This window comes from Phaenicophaeus curvirostris, chromosome 1, assembly GCF_032191515.1.
Source record: "Phaenicophaeus curvirostris isolate KB17595 chromosome 1, BPBGC_Pcur_1.0, whole genome shotgun sequence".
NCBI classification, from domain to species: Eukaryota; Metazoa; Chordata; class Aves; order Cuculiformes; family Cuculidae; genus Phaenicophaeus; species Phaenicophaeus curvirostris.
The window spans coordinates 89,673,538-89,695,506 of NC_091392.1; the positions used below are offsets into that span (position 1 = coordinate 89,673,538).

General features: G+C 40.2%; 2 protein-coding genes across 2 annotated transcripts in view; one reads left to right on the plus strand and one right to left on the minus strand.

Annotated features, from left to right (window-relative positions):
* Positions 1–21,969, minus strand: part of LOC138726254 (apovitellenin-1) — a 187,945-nt gene that overhangs the window by 34,163 nt on the left and 131,813 nt on the right. The gene's annotated exons all lie outside the window — the stretch shown is intronic.
* The window catches only part of CFAP44 (cilia and flagella associated protein 44), a 48,409-nt gene that overhangs the window by 7,883 nt on the left and 18,557 nt on the right, over positions 1–21,969 (plus strand). Inside the window, 15 exon segments of the mRNA XM_069851951.1 lie at positions 284–446; positions 1,368–1,470; positions 1,791–2,007; positions 2,457–2,571; positions 3,082–3,246; positions 4,481–4,636; positions 5,253–5,300; positions 8,958–9,057; positions 10,302–10,396; positions 14,077–14,286; positions 15,183–15,293; positions 16,976–17,128; positions 18,975–19,193; positions 19,630–19,772; positions 20,673–20,943. Coding sequence (XP_069708052.1) covers positions 284–446; positions 1,368–1,470; positions 1,791–2,007; positions 2,457–2,571; positions 3,082–3,246; positions 4,481–4,636; positions 5,253–5,300; positions 8,958–9,057; positions 10,302–10,396; positions 14,077–14,286; positions 15,183–15,293; positions 16,976–17,128; positions 18,975–19,193; positions 19,630–19,772; positions 20,673–20,943 — 2,269 coding nt within the window.

The following is a 21,969-nucleotide window of genomic DNA, read 5'->3' on the forward strand; positions in this document are numbered from 1 at the left end:
ATTCAGCCCCAAAGGATCCAGCAGAGGAAAGAGGTGTGCCCTGTAGTGGAGATGAAAGGAAGAAATACGAACTTTAGAATGTCTTCACTTGTGCCTTTCCCTCAGCAGAGCCTTGATATATTTTACCTCCACTGTATACTGAATAAAACTGTCTCCTACAATCAGGCTCTTAATCACCAGATTCAGTATTCCTGTTTCAGTTTTGCTTTAAGTTTTTCTATCCACTTCCTAAACTTTTCTAGAAAGCCAATGTAAAATCTTTTCCTTATTTAACTGTTCTCAGACATTCTCTTGGATATGACTGCACCAGGAATGTAAACCTGCTGGTGATGGATAGCCAAACCCTGATGTACATAGCAGGCAACCAAGTGGTGCTCCTGGACCTGAAAACTAAATCTCAAAGTTATGTCAGGAGCAGCAGTGGTGGTGGAATTGGGTTCATCACGGTATGGCTTTTGTTTCATGTTTTAGGATGTCAGTCACTGTCTAGAAGAAAAATGTTCATTGGTTGCTTGATGGTTGATTTCTACAGCTGCACGTATTTATATATATATATATAAGAAAGTATGGTATTGATTGGGGGAACATGTGGACTGTGCAGTGTGGGCTGCTCAGCTTGTCAGCATAGTTGGCTGAGGACAAATATCTGTGTGCTTAAGTCCCAGCTCTGGTATGGTAAGCGCCAGCTGGGTTTATCAACTTTTTTTTATCACTCACCTCTCCTAATCACAGCTGATAGTAGTACAGTGTTTTGCCTGCAGTTAAAATTTAGAAAATCAAGTTCCTAGATAAATGAAGAAATAAAGTATCTGCATTGACTTTAATGATCTCCCAGGAGCTTGGACTCTCAAATGCTTCCTCTGGATTTGAAGCCCCTTACCCTGTGAAGGGCCCTACCATCTCTCAGTTGTATTCCACATAAGCAAGGCTTTCAGAATACCAGCCTCAGACAGTTCTTCTCCATTGTAATCAGCCTTTTCTGGGCAGTCATAGTACATCTTTATGTCTCCAGAACAATGTCATTCAGGATGGCTTTTCTTCAGGTGTCTGCTGTTCATGGAAAGATCAGCTAGCAGGTTGAGTAAGGTAGTAATAGTAAAAGAGTGCATGGTAAAGAAAATTATTTCAGTTTGTCATGGTTTGGCGTTACATGCTCAATATACCATTCTGTGTGCATTATCTGGTATGATTCTGATATTGAGCAAATATATTGGCAGCTGTTCAGAATAAACACCTAGAAAAAGGCAACCTAGTATCTGTGGCAATACCTTTTGACTAATGAGTGAGTGAATAGAAAACCTTAATAACTAGCAGGAGAGAGATAAACGTGTCATTACAGCATGTAACAGGGCTTTGACTTTTCCAAGGCACACCCTACTAAGAAGTACTTTGCAGTAGGAGAAAAAGGAAAGAAGCCAAACCTCATCATCTATGAGTTTCCCTTACTGAGGCCCTACAGAATACTGCAAGGTAGAGTGAAAAATGTTTATTTTAATTTTACAGAAATGGGCCAATGTTTATAGATCCCAGCAGGTGGAGCAGTGGGTCACTGTAAGTTTAGAAGGAAATAAAATCTTTCGGTCCTTCACAGCAAAATAGAAAACACCGGTTTCAAGCTTTTTCCTTATTGCATGGGAGGAAATTTCTGTTTAGTAGAAATAGCCAACTGAGAGCTATTTCTTAGTGGAAAAAAATATTTGCAGTGAAAGCTGAGTTCCTTCTAAGTAGATTTTCCTATTGTTCCTCTTTTCCTTGTGTGTATGTGTGTTTGGGCTTGCATGTTTCTTCAGGTGGAACAGAGGAAGCTTATGTTTTTGGTGATTTTAACCATGCTGGCACTTTGCTGGCCAGTGTTGGAAGCAGCCCTGACTACATGCTGACTATCTGGGACTGGAAACAAGAAAAGATTGTGTTGAGGTCAAAAGCTTTTTCACAGGATGTTTACAAGGTCACATTTTCGGCTGATAATGAACAGCAACTAACTACAGCTGGATCAGGACACATCAGGTAGGTTAACTGATTAGGATTAATACATAAAGAAGTACTTGGATGAAATTCAGTGCAGACCTTAGTCCCTTGGATTTACAAAATTGAGCATCATCCATTGGAGACAGCAAAAATAAAATAGGAATCCTTAACTATGTGCTTTGTTTGTAGCTGGAAAAATGTAGCCATGCATTTTATAATTTTTATCTTCATTTTGGCTATTCCAAATTATTTTCCTAGTTTTTTCATATCAGTAGTATAGGCAAATGTTTGTGTAGCTACGAGGCTTTATCTCATTTTAAAAAGAAAAACTCGAGGTCTCCTATGGTAAAGATTAATAATGAACAGCCCTTACAATAATGAACAGCTCAGAGGCATCCCTGCTAAGTGTATTGTGATGTCTGAGAGGGGCTGAAGAGTTTGTGTTTAGGAAATCTCGTATCAAAGAGAGACGCTTTTTCTATACTCAGGTTCTGGAAGATGGCTCTCACCTTCACTGGACTCAAGTTACAAGGAGCTTTGGGCAGGTTTGGCAAAACAGCAGTGACTGACATTATAGGTTATGTGGAGCTGCCTGATGGGAGGGTAAGTTAGTAAAAATTTAATTGATTTTATGTTCCCTCTCAGGTTTTGATATAAAGTCTACTGAGTAAGTTGGAGAGTTAGTATTTGCTTCGAAGTGATTTGAATTAGACCCTCAATGCACTGCTCTGATAAGTTAATATTGACATTAATTTGCCAAAACCCTGGCTTGCTTTGTAATAATTGAAAACTACAGTTAGCATTGTAATTCCCAGGCAGAAGATCTCTGTTGGCTTAGAGCTGAGAGTCTTCTAATGGGATAGTCAAAATGTTAGTGTAAAGAAACACTGTTAGCCTTAACAGTGCATGTTAGCCTTCAGTGCATGTAAATGACCTTATGTTGATAAAAAGTTGAATCTTCTCAACTTTCATATCTTCTGTTGGAAATAGTTGTACATTGCTATGCATTTAATGCTTGCATTGAAGGAAATCACAATGTTAACCAGATTCCTGACAATATTTCTGCATGGTTAAGTGTAGGCGCTTATGTGCTTCTCTTCTTTTCCATTGAAGGTTGTCTCAGGGACTGAGTGGGGCAACCTGCTGCTTTGGGAAGGGGGCCTCATTAAGGTAGAGCTCTGCCGGACTGGACACAAGCCCTGTCACAGTGGCCATGTCAGCCAGTTAATTCTGGATGAAGGAGAACTTTTCACTGTTGGAAAAGATGGCTTCATTCGGGTGAGTTTTTCTTATGCTCTGCCTTTAGGTGTAAAAATGTGTGGCCATCAGGGAAATGTTATGTATTTCAGTTATAAGAGCTTATATATGGAGGCAATTTACAGCATGGTAACTTTCTGAGAATGAATTTTTAGAACAAACAGAATAAGACCACAGCTCCACAATGCATATGCTTAATTAAGGCAGTGTTCACACAACATTCTCTGTTTCATAGTGGTAAATACATCACTTTTTACTCAAATAAATCAAAATAATTATCAGTGATTCTCTAAAAGCTTTGGTCTTGACTGCATTGTGACAAAATACTTTTTTATATGTGTAGTTTTGGTTAATCTTTATGATTTTTCAGGCCTATTAATATGTTTGGCATTATTTCAAAGGAGAAACTATGGCAGTATTTGAAGTTATTTTTGTGATTATTTGAATGCTCAGAATATTATTGTTAAAATGACATAGACAGTAACTACTATCTTAGAAATACATGTACTGAAATAGAGGAGCAATTAAAAGAAAAGACACTGGGCATCCTGAGGTTAACATGTAATTCTATAAATTAAGGTCAAAATGGTTTCCTTATCCATACCACGAGTTTCTAATCTTACCTGTCAATTATCAATAATTTTGTAATTTTGTTTGCCTAGTTTTTAAGGGAAAACACAATGCTTTTTTTCTGCTGGTGTGTAAAAGATGAAGATAATTAACAGGTAGTGGAGGGTTTCAAACATCCCGTGGGTTTTTTTTTGTTGTTGTTTATTTTGTTGTTGTGTTTTATAAAATGCTATTATTGCATTAGGAATATTCACCAACTTATCCCCCAGAGCAGAATATGGGTGTGTTAGATTTTCCCTTCTTTCTTTTGTGCTGGCTCAGTATGAGCAATGTTGAGAGCAGGCAGGTATCATTAACTCTCTGTAGTTCTGAAGCTGCCATGTATAGCTTTGCCAGTGCCAGGCCTGAATTTAGGCTGCTGTTTGTTTCAGAATTGGACAGAGGACTTTTATCTATATTTTGCACTGCACCCAAACGTATCAGATAGTAGTTGCTGATTGCCACTGTTCTAGGTTATATTCAATGCACTGAGGCAGATGTGACAAGTTTCATATACCTGTACAATCTACACTCCTCTGGTTTCTTATAATTGTAAATTTCCATATTAATTGTGTATGGAAACATAACTTGGCCTTATAAAACCCCATTGGTTTGGGTTTTTTTTTATGTTTTGAACACTGTGAAGGTGTGGAACTTTGAGACAATAGATGCTGCTGATTCTGTGGATGACACAGGCTTACTGGAGGTGGAGCCTATGAATGAACTTCGTGTTGGCAGGGATGTCAGCCTGAGTTTCATCTCAAAAGTTCATGAGTCGGGACAGCCTGTTTGGTATGCTCAGGTAAGGTGTGCTCAAGTACATATGTCTCTGTGAAGAAACACAGAATGAGGTAGATGACATTAAGCAACAGGAGGAGTCCATTACAAATCAGTATGTTTCTTTTTTGATAGAACCCAGTCTTCTTCTGGATATATAAAAAGTATTATTTTTTATATATATATGTATAAAATCATCTTCTTTCAAACACTGAAACAGGCTTCCTGGAGAGGTGGTTGATGCCCCAAGCCTGAGAGTGTTTAAGAGGCATTTGGACAATGCTCTATGCTCTTAATAATGCCTTTTAACTTATGGTCAGCCCTGAAGTGGTCAGGCAGTTGGAATAGATGATCATTGTATGTCCCAAACAACTGGACTTCCCTTTCCCTTTCATTTATAGTAACGTGAGATTCTGGATTTCAAATCCAGAACTACATAAGAATAGGAGAATGTCAAAGGTATTGTCCAAGTTCTGTTATCCTAGACCAATGGATAAGACTGATACGACCAACATCACCACTTTCAGTCATTTCAGTTTCATTTCAAATCAATAAGGAATTTTTAAGGAGTCAACTGTGGGCAATGAGTTTGAATAAGTTTGAATATATCCAAACTATATGTTTTGTTTTTTCTCCTTCAGGATAATAATGGAGCAATCTGGAAGTTGGATTTGACTTTTTCAAATGTGGTAAGTTTGTTTTCTTTTTCTTTTTTCTGATTTCTTCAATTCCTTTGCAATAACTTCCTTTATCTGTCCCGGATGTATCTGCAATGAAGTTTGTGTTTTATGAAGCTGCACAGTTGAAAATTTTAGCATTGAAACAGATTTTTTTCTTAAAGTTCATTTTCATAATGTTATTGATTACAAAGAGTGTACAGGATTATCAAATGTAATTTGATTTTTGATTCCTGAAATTTTGGCTGCCAAATACCCTAGAGTCTGGAGGAAGTTAGTTGCAGGAGTGTGAATGTATCCTAACTAGATAGGTGTTTGAAACAGTTCTTACTGTTGTCTCTAAATGGCATAAAGAACTAAGAAAAGCAAGGAGAAGATGAAATGCACCTCACATGTTTTATGCTACTGGTTACTAGTGTTACTGCTGGAGATGTTTTTAATGAAGAAATAGATGACACATTTAATTTTTGCTCTTGGATTTATAAAAGTAAATAGGAACAATCCCTTTCAGTGGAATAAAGTTCTGTGACAACAGGCAAAATTGCATTCCAAGAATTTTATGGGAAATAAAAGATACACAAAGCATACTATAAAAACTAATGTAACAAATGTATAGCAAAACCTAGAATTTCTTGAAGGACGAAATGATTTCCTGAGCACCATAAATGCTAGGCGTGAGAGCATTTTCTTTGTATTCAGACCAACATCTCTTTATTAAGAATATTAATTCCAAGCCTGAAACCACTTAATGAAAGGTATTGCCGTTTATTTTCACATAGAAAATGATGGAATTTTGAATCATAGAATGGTTTAGGTTGGAAGGGACCTTAAAGATCATCCATTTCCAATCCCCCTGCCATGGGCAGGCACACCTCCCACTAGATCAGGCTACCCAAGGCCCCATCCAACCTGGCCCTGAACACCTCCAGGGAGGGGCATCCACAGCTTCCCTGGGCAACCAATTCCAGTGTCTCACCATCCTCATCATGAAGAATTTCTTCCTAATGTCTAATCTAAATCCTCCCCCCTCTAATTTAAAGCGATCCCCCTTTGTCCTATCACTACATGTCTTTGTAGGAAGTCACTCCCCAGCTTTCTTGTAGGTCTCCTTTAAGTACCTGAAGACTGCTCTAAAGCCTCCCCTGAACCTTCTCTTCTCTAGGCTGAACGACCCCAACAGTCTCAGCTTGTCTTCATAGGAGAGGTGCTCCAGCCCTCTGATCATCTTCATGACCATCCTTGGGACTAATTTCAACAAGTCCATATCCTTCTTATGTTGAGGGCTCCAAAGCTGAATGAAATACTCCAAGTGGGGTCTCACGAGAGCAGGGTAGAGGGGGAGAATCATCTCCTTCATCCCACTGGTCATGCACTGTTTGATGCAGCCCAGGATATGTTTGGCTTTCTGAGCTGCAGGTGAACATTGTGAGTTCATGTTGAGCTTCTCACCAACCAGCACGCTCAAGTTCTTCTCCTCAGAGCTCTTCTCAATCCATTCTCTGCCCAGGCTGTATTAGTGCTTGGCATTGCCTTGACCCAGATAGAGGACATTGCACTTGGCTTTGTTCAACTTCATGGGGTTTGAAGAGGCCCACCTCTCAAGCCTGTCAAGGCCCTTCTGGATGACATTTCTTCCCTCCAGTGTGTTGAATGCACCATGCAGTTTAGTGGCATTGGCAAAATTGCTGAGGGTGCCCTTAATCCCACTGTCCATGTCTGTGACAAGGATGTTAAACAGCACCAGTTCCAATACTGACCCCTGTGGAATCCTACTTGTCACCAGTCTCCACTTGGACATCGAGCTGTTGAGACCGCAACTCTTTGAGTGAGACCATCCAGCCAACTTCTTATCCACCAAGTGTTCCATTCATCAAATCCATGTCTTTCTAATTTAGAGACAAGGATGTTGTTTGGGACGGTATCCAATGCTTTGCACACATCCAGATGGATGACGTCAGTTACTTTTTCCTTATCCACCAACATTGGTAAGCCAGTTGTAGAAGGCCACCAAATTTGTCGAGCATGATTTGCCCCTAGTGAAGCCATGTTGACTGTCACCAGTTACCTCCTTATTTTCCATGTGCCTTAGCAGAGTTGCCAGGAGGATCTGTACCATGATTGTGCCTGGCACAGAGGTGAGACTGACAGGTCTGTACTTCCCTGGGCCTTCCTTTCTTCACTTATTAAAAATGGGGGTTATGTTTCCCCTTTTCCAGTCAGTGGGAACTTCACTGGACTGCCATGACTTCTATCATGTGATGGGCAGTGGCTTAACAACTTCATCTGGCAGTTCCCTTAGGACCCATGGATGCATCTCATCAGGTCCCATGGACTTATGCATTTTCAGGTTCCTCAGATGCTCTCACATCCGATATTCTCCTACACTCCATGATTCTTTATTCTCCAGTTCCTGCCTTTGCCTTCTGCAGCTTGGACAGTGTGGCTTGAGGCCTTGCTGGTGAAGACTGAGGCAAAAAAGTTGTTGAGTACCTCAGCCTTCTCCATATCTAAGGTAAACAGCTCTCCTGTCTGTTTCCCGGGAGGGCCCACACTTTCCCTAATTTTCCTTTTATAACCAGTGTACGTATAGAAGCTTTTCTTATTGTCCTTGACATCCTTATTCAGAGCTAATTTTCTCAGGGCTTTAGCTTTCATAACCTGATCCCTGGCTGCTTGGACAATTTCTCTGTATTCCTTCCAGGCTACCTGTCCTTGCTTCCACCCTCTGTAGGCTTCCATTCTGTATTGAGGATCAGGGCTTGTGAACACGTCTAACTCCTCTTGTTTATTCCCCACACTATGTGTCCTTGCATAGAGGCTTTTCAGTTGGGCCACCAGCAGAGCTGACTTACTGGCTGGAGTGTCTGGAATTCCTTTATGTTGTTTTTCAGATGCTCTCCTGTATTCTCCAGGCTCTGGGCATCTATTCCTGGCACTGACATCAAACTAGTAGGAGTGGGATGGGCTGAGGATCACCCCCTCAGCAACTTTGGTTTAAAGCCCTCTTCACCAGCTTGTCAAGCCTGTGACCGAAGATATTCTTCCCCTTCCCGTTTTCCATTGCAAGCTCCCGTTTTCCTACATTATTGCCCCCCTCCACACACACCTTCAGTGTGTGCCTGTGGAGGAATTTTTGGCCATGGGCTCTGAGGCCAATTAAGACTGTGCTTGGAGCCATCTATCTAACTCTTTCTCAGCCTCTTTGTTCTTGCCCAGCCTTCTCACCACCTCCTACATCTCAACCACCTGCTGCAGGAGGTCATCCACTTGGGCACAACTTTTGCAGGCAGTTCTGCCACCTGTTCCTGCCACAGGAGAAAGGTCTGGGCACTTCCTGCAGTCTGAGGTCTGCACTGCAGCCTCTCCCTTCAGCAGCTCCATTTTGGTAGAGGTATCGGCCAAGGCTGGGGTGGATGATGCAGACCCCCCTCAGCTGGTGCTGAATGAACTTGATGTTCCCACACTAATTTTGCTCATTATCTTCTTATGAACATTTAATTTATTTTTTTTAAAGAAGGGAATTGGATGTAGTTCCCTCACGTATGCCAATTTTTATTCACACGAACAGCACCTGTCTGGATTTATCAGGTTCACTGTATGGATGGTAATACCTTGTAAGTACAACTCCAGAATGTGGCAGAATTTCTGTTCTTCTGTTTTGCACTGCAGAGCCGGGATCCAGAATGCCTGTATACCTTTCACTCTAGAGGAATTGAAGCTCTGAGTGTCTCTCCCGTTACATACCTTCTGGCCACCACTGCTCTTGACCGTAAGCGCACTATTCCTTTCCTCTCATACCACTGTGATTCTGGTTTGTTAAGAGCAATGATGCTTGGTTTGGAACTATTCTGTTTTGAACTGAAGTTGTGTATTTGCTCTTGAAGAGTCAAAAGTCACTTTATAGAAAATTGTTATTCCTGAGATCAGTTCTTTAATAGTGAAAAATCATGGATCTTCTGAAATAATGTACTAAGGCAGCTTCATCTTAAAAGCTTGGGACTTTAATGAGAGAAGTTTTTAATGGTAGGTTTGTAAATTCTGTTTGTTCTGAAGGAACGGCTGAAAAGATGAGACATTTGGTTTGAATAACGGCACTGTATTCAAGTCTCTGCGTCAATGAGTGTTGGGGGTTTTATTCTGTGAGGAACTACATATGTCTCTAGCATTGTGTAAGGCATTGTGAACATTAGAATTTGGGGCTTTCTTAGAAGATGCAGTAACTATCATGCTCTCAACAACAGTTAATGTGTAATTGCAGACATATTTATTTAGCTTATATAAATATTGCAATTTAGGCCTCTCACAGTTAGCTTTATCATGCCTTGAAAGAAGAATGACTGGCCAGAACGTTATCAATGTCATTTACACTTCTCAGAAAATGCTGCAAGATCTTCAACTCAATTCTTGTCAGCAGTGTCTTGTCATTTTTCTGTGTTATACAATGTACGTGCTCTTCTAGCCTGAAGACAAACTCCTACCAGTTGAGCAAAAGACAGGATATATGCCAGCTGGAGTGGAATTTTATGCAGACTAATGTGTGTGTCTACAAATCTGTTAATTTCACCTCTGGTGAAATTGGCTTTTCTTTGGGCAGTCTCCCATTTCCATCCATTTAAATATTTTCCTCCCTAGACAGTTGCAAATAGTAGTGTATCATCTGTTCTTATGCAGTCAGTACAGATTTTCCTTACAGTATGCCACAGTTCTGTGATTACTTGAAAATTACACATGGTTATCAGCCTGTGACTTCTTATTACAACCTTCAGCTGTGACAACTCTTGAGGTCCTGTAAGTTAGAGAGTGAAGAAAGCTCATGTTTTGTTCATGAGCACTTTGCTAGCTGTGGTGCTTTGTAACCATTAGTCATGCCTTTCCAGATGGGTGTCTGATACTCAAAAGAGAAAAAATCATAACTTTCTATTCAGCTTTAAAAAAAATCAAAGTTTTTCTATAAATCTTAACATATAAGTTATGTTGCAAGAAATAAATTCTTACTGTCTCCTTTCCATACAGGGTCAGTGCGTATCTATGATTTCATCAGCAACTGTCAACTGAGTGAAATTAAGTTTAAACAAGGAGGAACAGCACTGATGTGGGCACCTCGTGTTGTGAGTTTTTGCTAGCAAGTTAACAAAAATTCGTAAAGGGCCTACGAGCCTGTCAGCATCAAAAAAGTTCCTCACAATACAAGACCTTAAAGAGGTCACTGTAGGCCATGGTGGAATTACTGTAGGAGTATGTAGGGGTGTATGACATGACCTGGCAATGTGTGCTTGCAGCCCAGAAGACCAACCATATCCTCAGCCGCATCAAAAGAAGCATGGCCAGCAGTTCGAGGGAGGTGATTCTGCCCCTCTATTCCTCTCTTGTGAGACCTCATCAGGAGTAGTGTGTCCAGTTCTGGAATCCTCAACATAAGAAGAATATGGAACTGTTGGAAAAGGTCCAGAGGAGAGCTACAAGGATGATCAGAGGGCTGGGGCACCTCTGCTGCAAGGACCAACTTAGAGAGTTGGGGTTGCTCAGCCTGGAAAAGAGAAGACTCAGGGGAGATCTTATAGCGACCTTGCAGTACCTGTAGGGAGTACAGGAAAGCTGGGGAGGAACATTTTACAAGGGCATGGAGTGTTAGGATGGGGGGGATGGCTTTAAATTGGAAGGAGAAAGATTTACAATAGACATCAGGAAGAAATTCTTTACAATGAGCGTGGTGAGGCCCTGGCACAGGTAGCCCAGGGAAGCTGTGACTGCCCCATCCTTGGAAGTGTTCAAGGCCAGGTTGGATGGGGCCTTGAGCAGCCTGGTCTGGTGGGAGATGTTCCTGCCATTGGCAGAGGGGTTGGAAGTGGATGATCTTTAAGATCCCTTCCAACTCAAACCATTCTATCATTTAATGATTCCCTGATTCGAAGTATGTATAAGTTTGTGGAGTAGTATTTATGCATATAGCATGTGTACAGTTTGACTTTATTGTGGTTTGTCAGGTATCCTACTTTGTGTCTTCCTGAGATTTTAAAATCAGATCTCAGTGTGCAGTCCCAGAAAGTAGTCTCAGATTATAGACTAACAGTTTCTATTTAACCCACACAGAGTAATTATCAATTAACATGAGTTAGTTAACACATTTTGAAATGACAGCCCAGACAATCCACAAACATTTGGAGATAAATTATAAAAAAAACTGTTGCCAGAACTGATCATTTGTGGATTGTGGAGTCTATCACTTTTAGACATATTTGCTAATTTTAATTAAAATGGTGTCTAGTTACATTCTTGAGGAAGCATAGCAAGTCTGGTGGGTTAATTATAACCAAATTTATGGAGAGAAGTGCTTACTTGAATTTCCAAGGCGAGGGCAACACTGGGACAATGCTCTTATAACTATAATTCTGGCCATGGAGATTTTCAGGGATGCCATTAGGTAACCTTTACATTCAAGAGGTAAGCTGATTGCCACAATAAATTATAGAGTATTATAAAACTGATTCAGCTCGGTTTTATAAAAGCTGGTACCAAGTGTAGTCTGAAAAATCAAGGGCACTTACTCTACCTAGCTGCATTTAAAATCCCATTGGATACCTACACTTAGCTTAAGGTGCTCAAGCGTGTTTGAAAATCTGTGCGATTGATCGAAGAAAATGTCATCCAACATACTTTGAAGCATCTATATACAACTGTATCCTCACAAGCAATCTAGCAACGTATGTGTTAGATAAGTGAACAGTGACGTGGATTTAAACTTTCCTAAATGGCTGGGCCTTAGGGAATGTGATTGGTATCACAAAGTCCAGTTAGAGGCAAGACTCCAGCTGTGTATTCAAGGAGTAATTATGGGTGCTAGTATTCTTCATTAATAGGCTAGACACTGCAGTTTTGCAAATGACACAAAAATGGGAGTGGCTGATGCTCTAGAGGATTGTGCTGCCATTCAGGGGGATCTGAACAAGCTGGAGAATTGGGCTGAGGAGAATCTAATGAAACCTAACAAGGGAAAATACAAAATCCTGTATCCATATTGGAGTAACCACAGATGCCAGTACTGTCAGGGCACCAGCTAGCTGGAAAGAGGTTCTGCGGAGAAGCATCTTGGGATCCTAGTAGACTTCAAGCTGACCATGAGCCAGCAATGCATTCAAAGAAGTCCAAGAGCACCCTGGGCTTCATTAAGAAGGATGTTGCCAGGTGGTTGATGGAGATGATCCTTCCTCTTTATGCAGCACTGAGGGGGCTCAATAGTAGAAGAAAGATATGGACTTTATGGAGGGAGCCAAATGCAGAGCCATACATTTGAGCTCCATGAGTGACTCCTCTTGATCATTTACTGACCAATGCTATTGTACACCTGCTTATTTCAGATGGGCTTTTTAAGATGAAACTTCACAGGCTGATCTCCCCAGATTACAGGAACCAGTTACCCCCAGCTCCCTTCTGAACAACAAACTATTTCATACCTAAGATCATACTGGCTGAGCTTGTAAATCACCTCGAGACACTACCATAAATGGCTAATATCAGCGAAATCTGCAAGTCCAGCTAAAACTGGGCTGTTTCTGCCACTCCGTGGAGGACGGGATGTCATCCAGTGGGACCTGGACAAGTTGGAGAAGTGGGCCTATGAGAACCTCATGAGATTGAACAAGGCCAGCTGCAAGGTCCTACACCTGGGTCAGAGCAATCCCCGATTTCAGTACACGATGGGGGATGATGTGATTGAGAGCTGCCCTGCAGAGAAGGACTTGGGGGTGCTGGTCGATGAGAAGCTCAGCATGAGCCGGCAGTGTGCGCTTCCAGCGCAGAAGGCCAACAGTATCCTGGGCTGCATCAAAAGCAGCTTGGCCGGCAGGGTGGGGAAGGGGATTCTGCACCTCTATTCCTCTCTTGTGGGACCTCATCTGGTGTACTGTGTCCAGTTCTGGAATCCTCAACATAAGAAGGATATGGAACTGTTGGAACGGGTCCAGAGGAGGACCGCAAAAATGATCTGAGGACTGGAGCATCTTCCATACAAGAACAGGCTGAGAGAGTTGGGGTTGTTCAACCTGGAGAAGAGAAGGCTCTGAGGAGATCTTATTGCAACCTTCCAGTGCCTGAAAGGGGCCTACAAGAAAACTGGAGAGGGGCTGTTCACAAAAGCCTGTGGTGATAGGACGAGGGACAGGGGGTATAAACTGGAGAGGGGCAGATTTAGACTAGATATAAGGAAGAATTTTTTCATTATGTGGGTGGTGAGGCACTGGCACAGGTTGTCCAGGGAAGCTGTGGCTGCCCCATCCCTGGAGGTGTTCAAGGCCAGGTGTGATGAACCTTGGGTAGCCTGATCTAGTGGGATGTCCCTGCCCATGGCAAGGGGGTTGGAGCTAGATGACCTTTAAGGTCCCTTCCAACTAAAACTATTCTATGATTCTAATGTCAAGATGCTATGATGCTCGGTATTATATTCAGAGTAACATTGTAATTCCTTTTTTTGAGTTCTAACTCTTCTCTTTAAGAAGAAGAGACTGATATAGTTGTATATCAGTATGAATTATCTCTTCCTTTCCATTCTTAATGGCATGTTATCAGTAAAAAAAAACCAGCCCAAACCAAAAATTAACGCCTAGCCCTCCTATTCCCCTTATGGGACTATTAGAGAGAATTGACGTTTCCCATGTATGAAACATTCTTTGTGCTTTAGCAACACTTCCACATAAGGTGTTACAGGTTGACACCAGAGCATGTGCCACACAGATTCTTATTCTAAACTCTCAGATATATGTTGTAATTTTTTTCCTCATTCTTCCACTCAAAGGTAAATCCTAAAGGAGGTCTAATTGCTGTGGGGTTCGAAGATGGCGTTGTCCGAATAATTGAAGTTTATGATCCCAAAAGACTACCCGTTCTTGCCGGACAGCCTGATACAGAGAATGCAGAGATAAAGCTGAAACAAGCTTTAAAACCTCATTCTGCTGCAGTTACAGCCTTGGCATACGAACGAAATGGAGATGTGCTTGCCACAGGGGTATGTATTACTTCTTTTGGTTTATATTAAGCCACAAATACAGGGATCATTTAAGGAGATAAGGTGAAGTTTGTTTATTGATAACACAGTTTTACTTCTTTTACTGCTGTTGATAGTTCCTTGTGGTTCTCTTCAGTGCTGGAAGAAGAGAAGGTTCTGTTTGCACTCACGTTTGTTTTCTGAAGGAATCTACCTGTGCAATTCGTGCAATTAATTTTGTGATTACTGGACTGTTTAGTGTGAATCCTCTAATCGCCTTTGAAGATGGATTTGGTTCATTTTGGAATTAGTTTACTAGCATCATGGAATTATTAAAAGAAAATCTGTTTGTACATCACCTTGGCAACACTTCAGTACTGCTTGGCCTTAAAACAGGATCACCCAGTTGGTTTGTCAGTGTGCCTGCTAGTCTTTGAGGTGATTTCTAGTAACTTTGGTCTCTCTTTTAAAAAGCTAGCTTTCAGCCATTATCAGTGTTTTTGCAGTCACATGCTCCATGAGCTGAATCACCATATATTTCAGTTACTGCAGGATTTAAGCGCCCATGGATCATGTTGTGCACCCACTCTGGATTTTCTTGTTATCCAGCGAGAACAGCCTGTACTGTCTTATCTCAAAAATCAGGCTTGAACCTGAGGTTTAAAGGAGCTGCCTAGGCAATGGGCAGAAAGCACGCAGCTGGGAATGTTAGGTGAGGCTCATCAGGGCAAAAAATTTTTATTTCTTCCCTGTAATCATCATAGAAATCCAGTTTTAAGTTCCCAGGCACGTGTAAGTCCCTCTGTTGAGCCACAAAACAGTTGAAGAACATGTTTATGTCATAAAGTACTTACATTATTTTGAGTTTTTTGGTCAGCTTTAATTCAGTCATCATCTTTGGGTTTTTTTTGTCTTAGAGCAAAGACAAAACTGTTTTCTTTTTTGCTGTTGGAGATAAATACAAGCCAATTGGATTCATTTGTGTTCCTGGGCCTGTGCAGGCATTGCAATGGTCTCCACCTTCTCATGTAAGTAATGCATGTTTGTTTTTTTTCCTTCCCCACAGTGTTAAAATGTCATTTTGAAAAGAACTTAAAATGAAAATAGATGATCCATGACCCTAGCCATGTTGTCTACGGACAATGCAAAAGAGGTTTTGCTTGCTGCTCCAGAATCAAATTCTGTGTAGCTGTCTCTCTGGTTCAGTCACTTTGGATGTATTTTGGACTTTGGATAATAAAGAGCAGAAACATCCAAACCACAAAATTTTGCACAATTTTATAGTTTCTACCTTGAAGTAACAAGCCTGTGCCTTAGCTTTTGGAAGGCCTTTGATAAAGGAGTTATTTGGAGCACTACTGCCCGTGCCTCTTGTCCATGTTAAAAGAGACTTTTGTAAAGCTTTTGGACAATGAGAAAGCTTTTGGGTGCTTCTTGGAATTCACACTCTATGTTTGAAGTGTATCAGCGACATACTCAGATTCTTGGTAGCATTTAAAAAATCTTATAAGGTTAAAGTAACATCTGAAATTTTGGTTGATCCAGAATTCTTATTTAGAAGGGAGATTGTTCATTATACTTAGACTCTGATAAAGTAGCCACCAAGATACATTATGCTGGTGCACTGTGCCAAAGTATAGCTGTTATTGCTTGTTCATAAAAACTGTGCTGGCAAAAGATCTCTTGTTTGTATGAACTCTGTCTTACTGCAGAAATGACAGATCTTGATCTGACAGTTGCATTTTGAGTCCTTTCCTTGAGGACAAGGCACTCCTACTTTCTAAAAAAGCACCCATCATGCCTTTGATATGTTAAATGCCACCTGAGTGATTTTGTCTACTGGTATCATGTCTCCAGTCCTCAGTGTGAACACTCACTAAACATATTACAAGCATCTGAGTGTTATACTACATTTGTTCTCTTTAAAGAAAGCACATTAGTGATTAAGTACTACATATTTAATGAAGGCATTTTTAAGACTGAGATTTTATAGACAAAAGAACCATACCATTCCTAGTTAAGGTTTCCATTGCAACTCTAGTATTTTCCCTTTGCACATAAAAATGTGCATAAGAGTGATGAGTCAGATAAAATACGCGCCTCTCTATCCTCCATATAGCTTATCAAAATTGAAACTAACTACAGACTTGCCTTTAAAAATCTAAAAACATTAAATAATTATTACCCTCACCTTGCTTATTTTTCCTAACTTTGCATTTTAAAGGACCTGGCTGGTACCAGTAAAGAACAAACAAATTTAAAGCTAAATCTCATTTGGCAAGATTTTGAGCCCAGTCTTTAAGGATACAGGGGATTTATTAATATAGAAACATATAGACTTTCAAACACGTATCAAACCAAAACCTTAGCTTCAAACTTTTGTATTAATTCCATCCTTTAATTTAACCAAACATATGAAATATCATCATGCTGCTTCGGAGCTACATGGTGTCAGCATTACAGCTGTTTTATATGTAGCAAGTACTTCTTCGATTCCTTAGCCTTGAGTAGGATACATGGTATAAAATAAGCTTACTGATTTCTCCTGTCCATTTACAAGTGTCCATTGAAATAAGAGCACAGTTAGAGTTAATGCTTCCTGGCTCAAGTTTGGCTTTGTGCCCCTGCCTTTCTGACTAACTTTATCCCATTTCTCTCAATTCCATGTATACGTCTGCCCTGCACTTGTATTTTTTGTGGTTTTTTACAGGTGGATAGCATGCTGCTCATCCTTTGTGAGAATGGCTTTGCTCTCCAGGTTCCTGCCCCTCTCCCTGAGGAAAAGGATACAGCGTCCACCTACCAGATAAAAAACCTGCCGATACAGTGCTTCCATTTTTGCAGTATTAAGTCACAAATCAAGGTAAAGAACTGTCCTGTGGAGGAATTTCATGTTTGTCCTTCATGGACAAAACTACCCAAAAATGTTTCTATTCCCTTTATTGCATCATAGGATTTTTGCTAAGTGTCTTGAAGGGGAAGGTCAGGTAGAGCCCATTTGAGGCTGAGTTTCAACATTTGAAATTACAAGTTGTTGTTTGTTTACTCAAATAGAATGTGCATCACACTGAAAGCATGATGTTCATTTTGATTAGAATTAGAAGAGAGCATTAAGGAAAGGGAGTAGTAGTGTAGTGCATTCGTTCTCAAAATATTTTCATTTTAGTAATTTTCAGAATAAGTGTTTTTCTTGTGGTTGATGTTAGCCCTGTAAGAAATTGCGTTGAACAGTCATAAAACCCCCCATGTGGTCACTTTGAGGCAAACGTGAAACATCTTTTTTTTTTTTCCACCAGTTACATACTTCTGATTTTTTTTTTTAATGTTGTAATAACTTTAAAGGGTGGGGATTTTGTTTCTGAATGAGAACTAGCATTTTAGAAGATATGCAGGTCCAAGAAAAAGTGTTACCTCCAGCTCTCAGCTATAGTTAATTTCTTGAAATCAAAAAGCAAGCTGGTGTTAGGCTCAGGAGCAGAGCTCCCGTGAGCAGGTTCTCAGTCCCGTGTTGAATCCACCACAATCCATCAGCCTCTCTGGTTCTATTCTTAACCTGTGATTTCTCTGCTTTCTGTATTAAGTGCTTCTGTATTCTGAGTGGTGCATTATTGAATGTCCGACAAACCCTCATTTCTTCTTATAATTAGGAGGAAGTTAGCATTCAGAAAGAAAGATTTCATGGTAATTTTCTCATTGGAAGAATCACAAGATGACCACAAAGCTAGTGTACCCGTGTAAGGAAAGACTGAAAGAATGTGTACAGAGTTCTGTTATTTGGTTTTTTAGTCAAAAGAAAAGAATATTGTTGGGAGACACTATAAGTCCTTAGAAATAGAAAAAGTTTCTGCAGAGTGAAAGAATATTAGTTGTTCTCTTTCCTCTAGGAATAGTTCAATAATTAATAAATTAGGATGCTTTAGATAAGATGTAGGTAGATTTCTAACAGTAGGGGTGGTGAAGCACTGAATTACTTTGCCTAGGCTGTAGAGTCCAACTAGCAGGAAATTTTTAAAAGGTAGGTCAGACAAACATCAGCTAATAATATTTAAGGTGATTATGGTTTCTGACAAAAGAATGCTCTTTTGAGATGCTTTCTACACCTTTCTCTATGATTTGCTATCTATCTTCCTAGGAAGATCCTGTTTTACAGAATGTTTTATATTTGTTTGTGCTAAAGTATCTTTGAATGAAACCGGGGTTTTAAAGGCTTTATAAATCTGAAAATGTCTTCCCTTCATTGTGCAGAAGAAATAAAGTCCGTTACAGCTTCTCTCTTCTACTCTGCATCAATGATGCACTAGAACTTGGGAATACGAGTTCACCTTTCCAGTGCTTTTCTTTCACCTGGGCAGCAGATGACAGGGCTTAGGAATTCTGCAGAAGTGATATGCTAATAATGGTTAACACTGGGAATAATCTCTGAGAAAACAATCTCTGAGAAAATGCTGAACTCTGCTTCTCATGCAGAATAGTTTCTATTTCAAAGGACCATTGAGTTAAAGTACTTCAGTGGACAGAAATGGGGTTACTCCACTGGAGACTTCCATGAACTCTGGTTGATCTTTGCTTAGTTGATGAAAAAGATATTCCTTTAGGTATTCTGTATACGTAATGCCAGTTCCACAGTGGGTTTCATTTATAAGACTTCTTCAGTCAGTAATATGTTGAATGCGTTTGTTTCGTGTCTCTGTGTTCCTCTGTTGTAATAGCTGAAAGAGGAGATTGCACTGAGAGAGAAAAAAAAGCAGGAGAAGGAGAAAGCAAGGCTTGAATGGATAAAACAGCAACAGGAGATGGGAAAGGAGGTAGAAGAAGAACTTGAAGAGGAACCAGAAGAAGAGCCATTGCCACCTCTCTACGTACCGGAGGAGCCGAGTCCCATCCTCTGTGGATTTTATTCAGCACCAGGAAAATTTTGGCTTTCCTTGGTAAATCAATTTTTACTTTATGTTGATGGGATTCTGAGGTGTGGAAACCTTCCCTTCAGGTCTGGGTGCCTTGGAAAACTGATTATCTTGAAACCTACCATCTCTAGGACATGGAATTCCCTTCTTACTTGACAGTTTCAGTGGTCTTTGTGAAGTAAACCAGTCATATCAGTCCAATTCAGATTGTTCAGTAAATTTCCAGTGGACTAGGGGAGTAAGCTGTTTCCTTACAAGCAAAAGGCAGATTCTTAACATATTGGTAGGGTGGCTTGTAATGACAGTGATGATAGATTTTTCTCTGTGGGTTTATAGGATCTCTATATGTTTGGAAGTAACATTTCCAAACCTACCATAGATTACGAAAAGAAGAATTATTCTAGTCAGCTGCTTCAGTGTTCTTTTGTCACCATTTCTTTGTGATGATTCTTTTCCTTAGGGCGGTTATGACTCAGGGTTTCTCTACCATTGTGAATTCTCAAATGATCACCAAGAAGACCTGGAAAACAGGAAAGATGAACCGTTTGAAGTGATTCCTATTGAGGACACTGACAACAATCCTATCCACCAAGTTTCTTTCTGGTAAACATTGTAGTGTAATAGGTAACTTTGTGATAAAGCTTGATGAAATTGAACTTGGAAGGAAGGACTGTACACTGCTTTGTCCCTTTTTAATTATGGCTTAGCTCTAGTGTGCAAGAGCTATCTCTGATTTTCCTGGCACTGAGTTTCAGTTCAAGTTCTTAATGGGCATAACCGGGCACTATGTCTGACAGAATGGTTTAAGAAGCCCTTTAAAGATTAAAACGTCTGCTTTCTAATCAAGTACCAATTAGGATTTAAACATCCTAGATTGTAGAACTCCAGGAGAACCATTAGAAGTCTCTGCAAATTGTGATCACTGGAACAGCAGTTCTTTTCTATAGTTAGCAAAGCAGGACGCAGCCCTTGAGGGGAACATGGTGGGATCAGTTCATCCCTCTTGTGCAGAGAATACACGCTTCTCAGGACATTCTGTGAACTGTATGAATGAAAAAGGTGAACTATTTTCAGACTCTTAGAATTAGGTTCCCTGTAAGGCTAGGCACGTTCTGCATCTAAGGAGGCAGGTTTAGTTCAGGCTTCAGTCTACATCTGGCTGCATTCACCATCTTCTGTGCTAGATGGAGAGCAAGGAAGGAAAACTGTTTTTCTGGCTCTGAAATTGGTGTCTGCTGCCCTGCCCATCTCAGGGCTGAGACCAGTTCCTTGATACCCAGCAATTTCTGGAACATTCCTGAGCAGCCAATTAGCTGGAAAAAAAAGTTTTGAGTTATATCACACGTACTTTAAATGCTCCAAATACTTTGTTCTCAGTTTATGAACTTGAGAGATCCATATTCATTAAGCTAGATTAGCTCTTTTCAAGTATCGTGTTTTGAGCTGTGGCCTTATTTGTTACAAGTTGCCTGCTAATACCTTTTTTTGTTGCTTCTTTGACAGTACCAGCAGACTACTGATGTTGTGTGGGATGCAGAATGGTGCGGTGCGGGTTTATCCTCTCCAGGATAAGGACCTCTCAATGCATACCTTGAAGGAATACTGGTCCTTTAATGTACATGACAATGATTATGGCCGGGTCCAGGGTATCTGTTCCAGTTATGATGATAGATTTCTGATTACCTGTGGCAGAGATGGAAACATTTTTACTTTCGACATCTTGTCTCCCGAGGATGTTCACAAAGAACTGAAAACTAAAATCCCCTCTCCTACGGTAAGTCGCTACCCTCTTTCACTAAATTAGGAATGTTTAATATGAAACTGCTGCAGATGGGCAAAACGCTCTTCAATTATTGGCATCATAGATCTTTCAAAGCAAAAGCTGAGGTTTCCCAAACAATTTGGAAGAAGCACTCTTGCAAAACATTAGGTAATAAACAGGCACTATGGCTGCATTTTTCCTACTCAGTGTTTTGTGGGTATTTTTCAAAATAAGCATAGTCTGTGTTGTTCACATGTATCATTCTACTAGTCTTTTCCCACTCAAATGTGTAATCATGCTCATCCCTAGTATTAAAGAACCATAAGGATGTACCCTACTTAATACCTGGCTTGGATTTCATTCCAGTAAAGTATGAGTCTGCTTTGGAAATAATGTTGGAAAATACCAAGTGCATAGGTCTCGGTTTATCTAGTACCTTTTGTATACAATTCACAAGCTGGGTTTTTTGAATTTGCACAATAGCACAGCATGATGCTGGTCCTGTTGGTCTTTCACTGTCAAACAGCATTAGCAGTAATCATTTTACGGGTGTCCTGTAATGACTGTAGAGCTCATAACCTTTATCATGTTTGAACAGATGACACTGGAGCTCAGTAACAGTTCTACTGATAAAACATAAGAAAAGAGAGGTGTTCACTCCCCCAGTGAAAATATTCAGACTTCATTGAATTTTTTAAAAAATCATTTGAATTCCTGAAGCAAACAAATATAGCCTGAAAGAAGCGGTGAGGCCTGCTGAGTAAAGAAGTGCTATCATACACAATGAATTTGAGTAGATATGCATTCAGTACAGTTTAAAAATCTTAAAAGTGTCAACGTAAAACAAGTTCAGCCTTTAAATATTTTTAATGTTAGTTGGTAACTATGTTTTGAAAGATGCTTGATGAAGGAGACAAGAAGGAAATTGTGATTTGGGTCTTTTAGATAAATTGTTCATAAATAGTTGGAATTCTTTGCCAGTATCACAAGAATGCTTAGCAAAGAGAAGAGACTGAAAACTATTTTCTTAAACTAAGT